General features: G+C 38.2%; 1 protein-coding gene across 1 annotated transcript; it reads right to left on the bottom strand.

Annotated features, from left to right (window-relative positions):
• Positions 1 to 10,973: 10,973 nt before the first annotated feature.
• On the bottom strand, positions 10,974 to 14,813 carry LOC107551092 (growth hormone receptor-like). The gene is made up of 5 exons (XM_016232584.1): positions 14,519 to 14,813; positions 14,237 to 14,390; positions 13,429 to 13,516; positions 11,903 to 11,972; positions 10,974 to 11,638 (listed from the first exon to the last, which is right to left on the bottom strand). Exons 1-5 carry the CDS (start codon positions 14,732 to 14,734, stop codon positions 11,063 to 11,065), a joined length of 1,104 nt encoding a protein of 367 aa, XP_016088070.1. The 5' UTR covers positions 14,735 to 14,813; the 3' UTR covers positions 10,974 to 11,062.
• Between the last annotated feature and the right edge of the window lie 213 nt (positions 14,814 to 15,026).

Raw genomic sequence — 15,026 nt, 5'->3', positions numbered from 1 at the left:
TGTCTGTATGTATTAATATTGGGATGATATGGGGTAATTACGTTTGCTCTTGAAAGATATTTAAACTCTGTAACTTAATAAACAGTAATGTGATGACCAATCAGGTACAGGCAAGGACAATTGCATTGTTTTATGGTAATGCATCCTTTGAAACAGAAAAAGACATGGCATTGTCATGGTAGACTTCACTCTGGTCACATGCTCTAGTCACAGTATCCGTCTAGTATCCACCACCTTTAGCAACAAAAGTACAATTTTGACTCTGTGTCTTATCTGTCTTCTACCTGTCTGTTATATTCATCTCATTACTTGTTTGTCTGACCAAATTCTTGTTTCTTTTTTGTCTCCACCAATAGAGCCGTGATGAAACAGGTGTACGCTGAGCTTGGCAATTGCCCACTGAAAATTGACATGTGCCATCAGCCCGACACGACTGGGATTATCATAGAAGGACAGCCCGTGGTCAGAGGTGTGCCAAACCTGTCGAAAGCATGCTGCCTCCTGTTTGGACTTACCTATGCCCTCGACCTCAATTATCCCTCAAAACTGGTGTATACTTTTGAGATATATCAGAGGCACTTCGTGGGATTGGACCCCATGTGTCCTAAGCCATCATCCAAGTATGCAAATCTCAAAAGTTGTCTTAGATGATTTCTCAATGGCATCTGGCATTGTTTGCCATCATTTGAAAAAATGCAATCACTTTGGCAGGTGAGTTTACCAAATACCAACTTAAACGTACTGTAACATAATCAGATCATTTGATAATCTTCAGGGTGATATAAATATTTGTCTCTGAATTTTACTACTATTTTGATTTAAAATAACTAGTCTTACAGATTTTCTTTTTTTGTTTGTTTTTGACCTTAAGACTCATTTGACAGGTACAAGTTGCTCAGGTAATATAATTTCCATGGTTATTTTCCTTTTGTGTTCATTGTTCAGTGCCTTAATTAATGTGGACTTTGGACTGTGTTCTGTGTCGATCATTACCTCATGAGGTATATACTCAACAGTGTTGTGTGCACAATTTGGGAGTTCTTAAAAATAAAAGTTGTTCAAAATATAGAAATACTGTAATAATTTTTGACATTGCAGTTTCAGTGTGATACAATGTGATGTTATGGCTCACATTTACCTTTATCCAAACATTGCAGATTGGGCAGTTTGGATATATAACTTTACTGTTCAGAACAGGTTGAAAATACACTTATACGGTGTGTGTTTTATATTATTGTGTACATGTGCAGCCACATTTATGTAGTCACTGTTAAAAGTGACACTGGTTGACATTGAATAAATGTTATTGTCTTCCATCTATCTTCTCATCTTTTTCTTCTTCAATTCAATTTGTAATTGTTATTGACAAAGTCTGTTTATGTAAAGTTAATCACTGTAGTGCTTAGAATATAGACATTTAGATTTCTTTTCTGAGGTTATAGCCAGGACTCAATTAAAATGTTTATTCACATATGATTAGGTAAATTTTTACTAAGAACATAAAGTTCATAAAACCTAATTAAAATGAGTACAGGTTACTTGTAGCAAGCCATAAATACGTTACCTGTACCAAGAAAAGTAGGTTTATCTAACGGAGTAATACTAGTACTATTAGTTAACTCAACTTGACTTTGTTGCGTTTGTATTAAGTAATGTTACACTGTTTATTATACTTAAAAAAGGCTGCAAGTTGACTCAACTTAAAACATCCAGTGCAGCCACTTGCCTCACTTTTTATAAGTTAGATCTAGATATTACTTTTTACAGTGTACACGTGTTCTTCATCCTTTCTATTGGTTAATTTCATGGTGTTTAGCCTACTGTTTACTATATTTCTTTCAACTTTGTTTCATTATATAATCTAGCATAGAGAATATTTTTCTAGACTATAAAAATACAACACATCCTCAAACGCCTGCATAACCTGCAAGGTGATCTTACTCCACTCTAACCAGTGAGCCAAATGTCTGCATCAGCCTAACCCGCTCACGGCTGATATAGTGAGCCCAGAGCTGATAAACCTCACGCTTATTATCTGCTGAAACCACACATTCTGCTCTCATAATTAAATGTCTAATTCTCTGAGCTCCACATGAATGCAAATAAATTAATTATCTAATTATTTGATGCAGTCTGAAATTAACTGATCTCCTGATTTCTTTGAACTTCCAACATTTCACATGGTTCAATGTTTGTGAAATGCCACAAACACAATGTCTGAACGTCATTTTGAGTTTTTGTTCACATGTTGTTCACTGTGTGTGTAAACCACAAAAACACCACACGCACACGTTTCACCTCATCTTTATTTGACCATATGGGAATGTGATTTTCCCACAGATGATAAAATACAAGAGAAACAAGCTTATAGAAAGCACACAAAAATAATCTAATGTACTGTACAAAAAGAAATTCTGTGACAGCAGACATATTACTCTATTAATCTTTATTTAAATGTATTTGAACCTTTCTAATGTGTTTCTATAGTTGATCTGCAGGTATAACAGTGAAGTGTTGATAACATTTATATTCACATGTTGTTCACTGTGTGTGTAAACCACAAAAACACCACACGCACACGTTTCACCTCATCTTTATTTGACCATATGGGAATGTGATTTTCCCACAGATGATAAAATACAAGAGAAACAAGCTTATAGAAAGCACACAAAAATAATCTAATGTACTGTACAAAAAGAAATTCTGTGACAGCAGACATATTACTCTATTAATCTTTATTTAAATGTATTTGAACCTTTCTATTGTGTTTCTATAGTTGATCTGCAGGTATAACAGTGAAGTGTTGATAACATTTATTACAACAGGAAAAACCTACATGAGTAAGGTACAAACACAACACACACACACCACAGAGAAACAGCCAATGACAAATAATCCATCAGAGGAAAATCAAGAGGAAATGTTTCTGAAACATGAACTGACACTTAAATGAGTCTGAGAAAGTGTTGAACAAAAAACAGTGCTTCAGTCTCTCTAATGCACACATATAAAACCATGTGCACACACAAGCTCACACTCACATTTACACTCTTGTGCACACATGCTTATACTCAAACACTTGCACACACACATGGACACACAGATTCTAGTTACAGTAACATTCTCTCTCGCTCATATATATATATATATATATACATACTATTTTATAAAGAGCTCATATGAAACTGCTTCATACCCAAGAACAAACATATAAAAAATTAGGAAATGTTTCTGAAACATGAACTGACACTTAAATGAGTCTGAGAAAGTGTTGAACAAAAAACAGTGCTTCAGTCTCTCTAATGCACACATATAAAACCATGTGCACACACAAGCTCACACTCACATTTACACTCTTGTGCACACATGCTTATACTCAAACACTTGCACACACACATGGACACACAGATTCTAGTTACAGTAACATTCTCTCTCGCTCATATATATATATATACATACTATTTTATAAAGAGCTCATATGAAACTGCTTCATACCCAAGAACAAACATATAAAAAATAAAATCCATTTTGTTCAACATAAAGGTTTTTCTAATCTTCAGCAGAGTTTTATATACGGCACTCTTCATGAATACAGTACAATACAGAGTCATGTATAGCGTATGAAGGTTCTGAACCTGCAGAAACACAATTACAACTTTCTACAACATTTGGGACACATCCCTGCAAACATGTCCTTGCGGGGCCCATGCTGGCCTTTTGCGGGCACAATGGGCTAGGGCCAGCACACACCAGACCTAAACAGGTCCAGTGCGGGCTTGCCCAGGTGAGGCCCACAGCTTTGGGCTCACCGCAGGCTCTCTGTGAGCAGGCCACACTAGCAGACTGTCCACATTAATCCCATGATGGCCCAGTGTGGGCCAGCCCGTTCAGGCCCAGAGCAACTTTTAAATCCTTTGGGCCCATGCAGGTTTTGTGTAGGCAGCCCTGTAATGCAACTAGGAGAATACAAACAACACTAGCCAGGTTTCCATCCAGAATTGCGAATTTAACTTATGCGCAAAACTGGAATATCGCATAAAACATTTGTGAACAAGCATCGTTTCCATCTCACAAGTCAAAGAGAACAAAATAGTCACTTCCTGATAAACTGGCACTATAAATCACTTGGAAAAGTAGAAGACTATAATAATTTTCATGTATAATAAATTACTTGTGCCTCAGAGCGAGCAGACGAAACACAATGAATGCGGTCATTGCTTTCGGAGGTGGATGCTGCTGTTTGGGGACCGCGGTCGTGTAAGACAGTTCTGGGAGGCAATTATACAGAAACATGATGACAGACTTTGCTCGTGCATTTCCGAATGACCATAACAACATTTCAGATGCTGTGGAATGAGATCGGTCCGCTGGTTAGTCAGGTTTTGCCTTCCCATAATGCAAAGTCACATGACTTTTTTGAAGCACTTGGAGAAATTTATTCGCAAAATGTGTTACCATCTCCCATTATTCACATCAACCCTTTTTCACACAATTCAAAAATCACCTCAAGCGAGCGTAAAAACTTTTTTGCGAATGAAGGGATGTTTATTTTAAATTTGGCGTTTCCATCACTCGTTTCTCATGTGACACTTCAAAATGCGCATTAAAACAGGGTGATGGAAACATAGACTGGCCATTCTTTAGCCACTCACCTTTTCAGAACCTGTCGTTTCATATAGGCCAGGGATCCTCAAATCTGGCTCACGAGATCCACTTTCCTGCAGAGTTTAGTTCTAATCTTAATCAAACACACCTGAGCATGTCTTCAGGATCATTAGAAAATCACAGGTGGGTGAGTTTGATCAAAGTTGGAGCTAAACTCTGCAGGAAAGTGGATCTCACAAGCCATATTTGAGGTGTAACAGAAATGAGCCTGTTAATAAGAATTTTGTGGGCAGTTTTCTTCCTTACCACTAGCGGTGCAAGGATGTTTTAAGTTTCCTTAAGTAAAGCCATGTGGTAGAGAGAGTTAGCAATAGCAAGCAACAGTAGCCAGCATGGCTCACCTGCTGAACAAATTGTGCTGTGTCCTGGTTGGGAAATTTGCCATTTCAAATTTTGTCTTTTTTTTTTCCTATTTAAAAGTGTACATTGCTGATGTTTTTTGCAGATATGGTACATGTATGTATGGCCTATGTTTGGATTGATGCTAAGAGTTTAAGACAGTGTATTTGTATGCATTTTCGAAGGACTCTTTATTGGTGAGGTTACCACATCATGGTCCAGTTTGAATATGGATTTAAAGTTCTTTTTGATGTGAGACCATAGTCTGGACTATTTTTGACTTTTCCTGGTTAGAAAGAGTCTGGGGTTTGAGAGCTGTGGCGTGTTTTCATTGCAAGAGGTTAGATTATTCATTTGCTATCAGCCAACTTCAGCTACGGACAGTGTTTGGACGATGTACTACAGATAAGACTTTCACACACATCAACTTGCACATGATGAAATCCTACAATCTTACATTGCTTTGTTTTCTTTCTGTTATTTTTTTGTACTTTTGTGTATATGCATTTTTGGCTATATGTAGCTGCGTTAACATGAATAGATTTCTATTCTATTTTGTATTTAATAAATCCATTGATTGGAAATCCCTTTGACTACTGTACGTTTTTGACAATATAGACATTAGCTATGTAGTGTTTTTCCCAAAGACTTAAGTTATAGTATCTGACAAGTATTTAAAGTGAAATCAATGTATTGTTGTAGATCAGGGGTGCCCAACCCTGTTCCTGGAGATCTGCCTTCTTGCAGAGTTCAGCTCCAACCCTGATCAAACACAGTTGAACCAACTAATTAGGATGTGAAGGAGCACTTGATAAGGTGATACTCCTACTCGCTTTTCTGAAATGAGACAGCCTCGATGACGTATGCAGCCTTCGAATGCGATCTCCGGAGGACGCAGCCTTCTAAATGAGACACAGCTACAGACAGGTGTGTTGGATCAGGATTGGAACTGAACTCTGCAGGAAGGTAGATATCCAGAAACAGGATTGGGCACCACTGTTGTAAATTAATAGTGTGGGCCTAGTGCGGGTTGCCTGGGGGCTAAGTGAGGGCTGCCCATGCAGGGCCAGCACTAAGGGGCCAACGTTTTGCCAATGAGCAAAATCTCAGAGGCCCTGCACTGGCAGCCCGCTGGGGGCGCTTAGGCTAGCCCTAAGTGGGCCCGTAAAGGGCCAGTAAAGGCTTGTTTGCAGGGATGTTACACAATTAAAACTTTGATTCATTTCTAGCAATGAACATTAAACAAATGTAAAAATTTAAACTGATCAAATAACAAGCACATTTACAAACTACTCCAGAGATTTCAATTAACATTTTCGCATACAATAAATCGCTCAAACATTTCACGTAGTTCAAACGAGCTACTTTTCATGCTGGCTTAATTTTGTGTAAGATAATAGTTAATAGTTCAACCTACTAAAACAGGTTGGGGTTTGTGTCTAATATTTTAACTCCAGTGTTCACTGTATTCATGGAAAGTGCCATAGTCAAATAAAATAAAGCCTCAACATCCATGACATGAGGCCATTATGAACTATTCAGTTCAGCCCGTTGGTGATGCTACTTATGAAAACTTTTTGCTTTATTCACTGTCTATGTTTGAGGATCAGTGTATAAACTACGATGCATCAGTGAAACACTCAAATGGGATTGTGTCATGTGGCTCATCATCACAGCCATGCATTCATTACATCATCACTTGCTCAACGTGCAAATCATAAACCCGTGTTACAACAACTTTAGAGTTTCTTTAGAACTCATATTTATCTTGATGGGACTCAGAAACACATGTCTGCTTCATGCAGATCACTGCCATTGACAGTGTTTGACATTCAGCACACTCGTCTTGTGATGTGCTCATAGTATTGTCTTTGGTGTGCATATTTTTGTATTCATGGCTTGTAAATGCTTCTTGTTCACAAAATAAAATAAGAATTACATCTACACATCCAACATCAGACACTGGATGAGAATCACAGTGAAGTGGGTGGATGGCAGAATCATTATCAGTTCTCTCACCTGTCCATTATTTAAAAAAATATTCCTGCATTATCTGATTTTTAAGGTCTCAGTGTGTGTTTTAGTTCCAGCCTGAACGACCGATTGTTTCCTGACACCTGCTCCAGAAACTCGTCAAGCGAGAGGCTGTCACACAGCAAGCGGGTCTGGCATGAACAACCCTGTGATCACTTATGATAAACCTTGAGTTCAGCTATTTGTGTGTGTGTTACAGTGTAGTCCATGAGTGATGACACAGTCTGTGTGGTTTCATTTGAAATGACAATGACATGAAGACTGTGATGGTCTGAATCTAAGTGCTGACATACATGTTTTCCGTATTCTTCATATTCCTCAGCATTTGAACTGAGTGACACATTCTTTGCTCTCATGTCATTAGACCATAAAGCAGATCTGGATGAGATTCAGGCTCTAGAAACTGAACAAAACCTGAATCATATGACTGCAAGAGGACACTGATGGACAACGGCCCTTGTCCATGACATCTTTATTCAAATAAAGCTCTGTATTTCTCCACTATGCATTGAGAGCTGTGTGTGTTTAGCTGGTCATGGTTGAGATGTGACCGGATTCCTGTTGAGATCTCAAGCAGTGATAATTTCCCTCTCTATTCTTCCTTCTGGCCATTAAATAAACATGATTTCCTCATTTCAGTTGTTTCTAGTTCGACCCGAGATTCTGCTCTGTCCATGGAGTCTGTTCAAGCTTCGAGCTCCATTTATATGGTGATTTACTGATACTTCTCTCTCCTGACATGAACCACAGTCATGAAAGACACCCTATTTAATGCTTTGATGTTCATCAGCTGAAGGATCTTCATGAGAAACAACAGTCTGTCTCTCTCGGCCTCACTTTCATTTATTAAACACTACAACTGTCCTGACTGAAACACTTCACTGCAAACACCCACAATGACCCGCAGATTATCTGTGCGCTCTCTGTATGAAATAAAACACGACTGTGGCTCTTGCCTGTTTCACATCGCAAGCGTGAGCGAAAATACACCAGCAAATTCAAATGTGAATTCACACTGAGAGAGTTTCTGCCTTCTATGCAGAGATTTTAGTTAACTACAGTGACTATTTCATTTAGTAACTAGCATTATGACATTAAATGGTGATCAGAAGAGGGTTGTTAATAAATATTACAACCTTAATCACCTGTAAAATCGTATTTACATAAATATGGAAATATGCATCTGAATGGTAACTAAATAATTTACATGACTTTCTCTAATTCATATCAAAACTACACATTTTTGCATTTTCTCAGATTAAAATATTATTCATTTAGTCCATCAACTATGGAGATAGAATTGTTGCTTAATTCCAAATAAATAGATTATGATCCACAAATAAATGTAAAGAGATTAACAAAAATTAAACATATTGACAAATAAATAGAATGAGATCCACAAATAAATCTTAAAGTTTCACAAACATGAATTAAATTCACAAATAAATAAAATGAGATTTGCAAATAAAAAACATTCACAAATATAGATTTATGTCACAACCACAACTTTGCCTGGCATTTATTTGTGAATCGCGTCCTGTGCATTTGCGAATTGTGAAACATTTCTTCCGTCAAGACGTGCTGACAATCCACAAATACGTGGACTCCACCCACCGTCTACTCAAGCCAATCAGATAACAGCCACATTTCGCTAACCAATCGTAGCACAATCTCGCTATAGCCAATCACGTTTTGCTTTACAATCAGGGCGGTCTCGTCCTGAGATAACTTCATTCATCTGCATTGACTCAAATAGGTAATATAAGGGCCATAAAATGGGTACCGTAAAAGATGTTTAAAATTGGATTTCGTTAGACCATTAGACTGTGTATCATGCCAAGCCACAGTATTATATTTTACATGCCTTTGAAAATGCCAGAGAAATACAAAACAATGCTATACTGGATTCAAATGCGATATGGAAGCGTCATGTTATTCAATATGGGGAAAAAAACGTCAATAAGTAACTGACTAATAAATAACTGAACTCAACCTCATAATAAACATTTGTTTGTGTAATAGGTTAAATTGCCGTCACACAACAGCCAACAGCATTTCCCAGTTTTTCAGTCAAGCCAATGTATATGAGCTGCTATGTGGATCTAACGATGTATAAAGTTTTTGATGTTCTGTGGTGGTCAGTTCACAGCAGTGATAGGAATGTTGTCACGGTACCAACATATCAGTATTCGGTACCAATGCCAGTGAAAATCCACGGTTCTCGGTACCAAAGCAAAATAAAAACACATGCTAATTAAAAAATTTGACTATACTTTCATTTAATCCAAACTGTGTAGCCTGCATATTTAATTTGAAAGGGCTTGTGAAAACCTTCTAGAGTTATTCAGCCAATAATAACAACTTATATATGCAAATTCATTCTCTGCCAGCAGGAGGCGCTTGTAGAGCGGGAGAAATAGAGGTACCAGTAACAGCTGTAATCAAATAAATGCTGCACTCACAAAGGCTGCTCAGGCATTACAGGCAAGATGAAATGAAAATGACATCCATCATTTTCTGAAGACAGTCGGTTTCCTTCAAAAATACAGTGATATAAAAACACCTGCACCGGGTTTCGACTTTGACACATGCAGTGCTCATGTTTATTCAACGAAGTCCAAGCCTTTTGGAAAACTTATTTGTGGCGGTCAATTTTGATATTGGGGTGGGCTGCCACAAATAAATCAATGGATGGGAAACACTGAAGATCTAAATATAAAAAATTAAAATTTATATATATTATACCATTTGTTACCAAACAAATGGTATAATTATCAACTAAATTAATCTTTGGAATGCAGAGGAAACACAGAAGCTGCATCTGAAGTGGCATTTAGATGTCACACTGTTCAGAGGCGCAAAACAGTGCTGTGGCTTTGTTTGGAGTTATTTTTGTTGTCGAAATAGAGCAAAAACAGGCAATATGGTGTCTAAAACTTAAGTCTCTTAATTAACTTTTTGTTTATTGAACTGTATATTAATATCACATAATTTTAATATCACATTTGAAATCATGTAGATTTTTGAAGAAAATAAATTACATTGATATATAAATGAGATTTATATAAACTATATTAACTGATATAAATGTATACATTTTCTGCTCCCATATCTTGAATTTTGTAATCATTCGAAATGTATATTAATAAACTGAATCATACAGTGAAAGAAAGCACTGTAAATGCGCACACGCACTAGTCTAACCTACTACACTTCATCATGCACAGTCTAATGGTCTAACGAAATCCAATTTTAAACACCTTTTACGGTACCCATTTTATGGCCCTTATATTACCTATTTGAGTCAATGCAGATGAATGAAGTTATCTCAGGACGAGACCGCCCTGATTGTAAAGCAAAACGTGATTGGCTATAGCGAGATTGGTTAGCGAAATGTGGCTGTTATTTGATTGGCTTGAGTAGACGGTGGGTGGAGTCCACGTATTTGTGGATTGTCAGCACGTCTTGACGGAAGAAATGTTTCACAATTCGCAAATGCACAGGACACGATTCACAAATAAATGCCAGGCAAAGTTGTGGTTGTGACATAAATATATATTTGTGAATATGTTTTTTATTTGCAAATCTCATTTTATTTATTTGTGGATCTCATTCTATTTATTTGTCAATATGTTTAATTTTTGTTAATCTCTTTACATTTATTTGTGGATCATAATCTATTTATTTGGAATTAAGCAACAATTCTATCTCCATAATAAACGGTGCGTTGTCAATTTAATTGTGCATGAGCATCGTTGCAAAAGTAGACTCACGCTTCAATGTAAACAACCTAGTTTCTTAACATAAGCAGTGAAAAAATATGCGCTGCTGACGCTTGTGCCGTGAATCAGGCATTCTGCATGCGAAAGCGCTCATTCTGAACTGAAACACCAGTCATATTTCCTATCAAAACAAACCAGCACAGACTGCGTGACTCCTGGGCTGTGTTAATGTATGTGTATGAGGCATGTGATTGTACATCGCATGTGCATTACCGGACACTGGAGCATTTGCTGATTTGTGCTCAGTTCTTGTCTGATGAATGAGGTAGCAAATGCACAGCAGCTTCGCTTGGGTCTGATTCGCTCGTGCTCAACAGCGTGCTCTTGTCCATGCCATCATCTGCTCCCTCTTTAATCTGCAGGTAGGGCGTGTTTTTCAGCATGTCAGGCAGGCAGGGCACCAGATGCAGAGCTCCGCCAGGCGTCACGCCATTCACACATGTGTAGAAGTCCTGAGTCATCGGTGGTGCAGGGGCCGAGTTTAGAATCATGCTGTAGTCCATGCCTGGGATGGACACAAGCTCAGGGCGGGCGTGGCCAGCATTTGGAGGGGGCGTGGCTCCCTCGCAATAGGAAGCGGGGCCACAACAGTAAGGCGCAGGATTGCAGCTCGTCTGAACAGACTGTTGTCCATCAGGCCAGGTGACGTGCTGTGCGATCGGTGCATCCTCGTGTTTATATTGAGACGGGACGCTGTTGGGCATCGCAGACGGACACATGTCCACGCTCACCTGGTACCACATCTCCATGCAGTACTGTGGCGACTTATAGCCGTGAAAACTGGAGAAATGACGATTGATCTCGTCAATCTGCCCCTTCTGGAGGGACAAGAAAGGACAAAGAGAAAAGAAGGTAAAGCAGATGCTTCTTTAAGTTCCTCATGTGGTTTCTAATAAATCATCCAACAGTGTTGTGCTGGTTGTCATGATGTTGCTAGTTGCTAAGGTATTTTCACAAACATACACACTTACTGTTAGAGGTTTGATCAGTAATAGTACTAGTGATAGTTGATCTAAACACTGGTAATAACTCAAACAATGTAACTCTGAGCAGGAGTGTATTATGTGACGGGACAATGAGACCTTCAGCAGAACAGGTTCAAGCCCTCGAATGCGCGGTTTGGGAATCGGTGGCAGGAGGAATGATTTAATTCTGCAGAATGAACACAAGCAGAGTAAAATGTCAATGAGACAATAACAGAAAACACACAGACACACATTGTTATCTTAATGACAACATTCCATTCTGTTGTTTTTATAAACAGCTACTTATAAGTACTGTAACCTAACCCTAACCCACACACTAACCACTGCAGAAAACCTTCTTCATTTTTAATTTTTGTTCAAATTCATTTACTTTATTTTTATACCATTTTACAAATAAGGACATCCCCAAAAAGTAATTAAATACTTTTAAGTAATTAAATACTAAATATATAAAGTAATTACACACACATTTATTTTGGTATCTTCGTGGGGATTTGCCAAAGACTTGTATTGTTTTTATACTGAGCTAACAGTATTGTCTAAACTCTTACCCTCACAGAAAACTTTTTGCATTTTTACATTTTCAGATAAACATACTTTTGTATGTTTATTAATCCATTTCCCCACAAAGTAGGTGATCTTAGGCAAAGACTATAGATATACAAAGAAGGTTCACTCCTATTACTTATGAATAAGAGAAATTGCAACATGCAATATGCCAGAATATGCCCCGCCTTCTAAATGAAAGAGCCAATCACTGATTGGAAAAGTCATTGCATCACTGCAGCTACATTTAGAAGCTCCAGTTCCCATAGAAACTGGAGACTGGCTTATGACTGCACATGTGCATTGACTGGTCTAGCCTGAAAAATAAGCTTTTTAACACTATTTGAGTATAAAGAACTACAATCATGAGGCAGTTCATTTAAGATTTTGATGCTGATTTAAAATATGTAATTTAATTGTGAAATCAGCAGGCAGTTTTTAAGATTTCAGAATTCCCCATTCATTTAAGAATTTGATGCTGATTTAAAATATGTAATTTAATTGTGAAATCAGCAGGCAGTTTTCAAGATTTCAGAATTCCCCATTCATTTAGATTGGACTTGGTCTTGGATGCCCAAAATGGCTGCCCGGAGGCCACCAAGTGAACAGTCTTTCCTTGAAAGGGACTTTGTCTTAGGTTTTGGGTAAGATAGAACCATCTGTGAAAGGTGGAAACATGGATCATATTAGGAAGACTGTGGATTTAAAAAAAAATCTAAAACATTTTTTTCTTCTTTAGTAAAGATTAAAGAGTTTTTTTACTTATGTTTTCTTAATACTTTTCTTTCTTACATGTTGTGTTTTTACTCATTTATTGGGATTTTTATGTTTTATATCTGTTCCTCAAAGCTAAGCATGGTACAATAATTCAACATATTTTCACTCAAAATAAGAGAAAATGTGAAAGATGTCTGCAGGTTTGTGATTCTTTGTGACCAAACTAAACATCTAATCAAGCCTTTGGATCATGTGACCCTATCATGCAGATCTACAGATCCATCCGTGTTGACAGTCATGTCATGTCGACAGTCCATCGATACTGATACCAGAGCTACAAGGTTCATGACTTCACTGACCTCTTGCCTCGTGGGACGATCCCAAAACCAATTATGAGGAAGGCCATAATGGCAATGCTGGTCACAAGGATGAAGGCCAACTTCCGATCTGAGAGACAGACAGACAGACAGAGACATTTAGAGCTGCAACTATCAGTCGTGACAGACGAGTTGATATGTTATTGTGTGTCTGTGAGTGTGTGTGTGTGTGTGTGTTTGTATGTGTGTGTGTGTGTGTGTGTGTGTGTGTATGTGTACATGTTTTTCTATCCCGGTGGGGGCTTAAACCTGAATACACACCGACTCGTGTCAACATAGGGAACCTAAATTGAGGTCCACAAGGAGAAACAACCTTATAAATCATACAGAATTCGTTTTTTTTGATAATGTAAAAATGCAGAAAGTTTTCTGTGAGGGGTAGCTTTAGGTATAGGGCGATAGAAAATACAGTTTGTATAAAAACCATTACACTTATGGAGAGTCCCCACAAGGATAGTAAACCAGACGTGTGTGTGTGTGTGCGTTTTTGTGACAAATGAGGACATACATTTGTATAATGACAAAGGTATGACATAGGTACTACAAGGAGAAGGTGACTTTTCAGGACATTACCCCATGTCCCCACTTTCCAAACGCTTATAAATCACACAGAATGGAATGTATTGAAAATCTGAAATAGCACAAAGTTTCCTGTAAGGGGTAGGTTTAGGGGTAGGGTTGGTGTAGGGCAATAAAATATACGGTCTGAACAGTATAAAAAGCATTACGCCTATGGGATGTCCCCACTTTTCACAAAAACAAACCTGTGTGTGTGTGTCTGTGTGTATACCGGACAGAGGTCTGCCGCTTATGGTGATGTTGATGGACTCGCTCCATGTGCTCCAGTGTTTGCTGTTGGTGGAGCGACAGCGGACCATGAACTCATACGTTCCAACTGGCAGATCCAACAATTCCACATGAGGCTCACGCAAACGCTCTTTCACCTACAAACACCAAACCACACATACAACAAACTTCAGCTACGAGTCCTCCTCCTTCCTTTAAGAGTAAAATATTTGTTTTCCCTTCTGTCTGTTCTATAACACAATAAACAGACTCTCTGTGTCTGTACCCTCCAGTTGTCTGGCTGAGCGAGATGTCTATAGCGTAGCTCGTAGATGAGTGTAATCCATCCTTCACGCACTTGAGATGCAACTGGATACAACCATGACAACAAAATACTGCGCCCGGATTCACTGACGCTCTCGTTCAGCATGATGTATGTCAAGTTAAAGGGTGGGTCGATCTTCACTGGAGATGGAAGCACATGAGACTCATTAACAAACATGACAAAATATCAGAGCTGATGATGATCTCTAGCAAACCTCATGAGAAACCTAGAACAGGAAAGTTCATGAAGACAAACTAAGCTGTGAAAGCCTGAAAGTTTACAACTGTGTGGAGGCCATTTAGGCTGTATATGTATATTCAATAATTGGACAGTCTGAAGAGAGATCAGTAGTTTAATGACTTGCTTAGTGGTTAAGGAGGTTGGCTGCAGTTGCTTTCACTCTTAAAACTAAAGGTTGCAAAAGGAGCATTCGCAGCAATGCAACAGAAGAACCATTTCTGGTTGCCAA

The sequence above is a fragment of the Sinocyclocheilus grahami genome, unplaced genomic scaffold (assembly GCF_001515645.1).
Source record: "Sinocyclocheilus grahami isolate Dianchi unplaced genomic scaffold, SAMN03320097.WGS_v1.1 scaffold414.1, whole genome shotgun sequence".
Classification (NCBI taxonomy): domain Eukaryota; kingdom Metazoa; phylum Chordata; class Actinopteri; order Cypriniformes; family Cyprinidae; genus Sinocyclocheilus; species Sinocyclocheilus grahami.
This window is presented reverse-complemented; position numbering and strand designations above follow the sequence as displayed.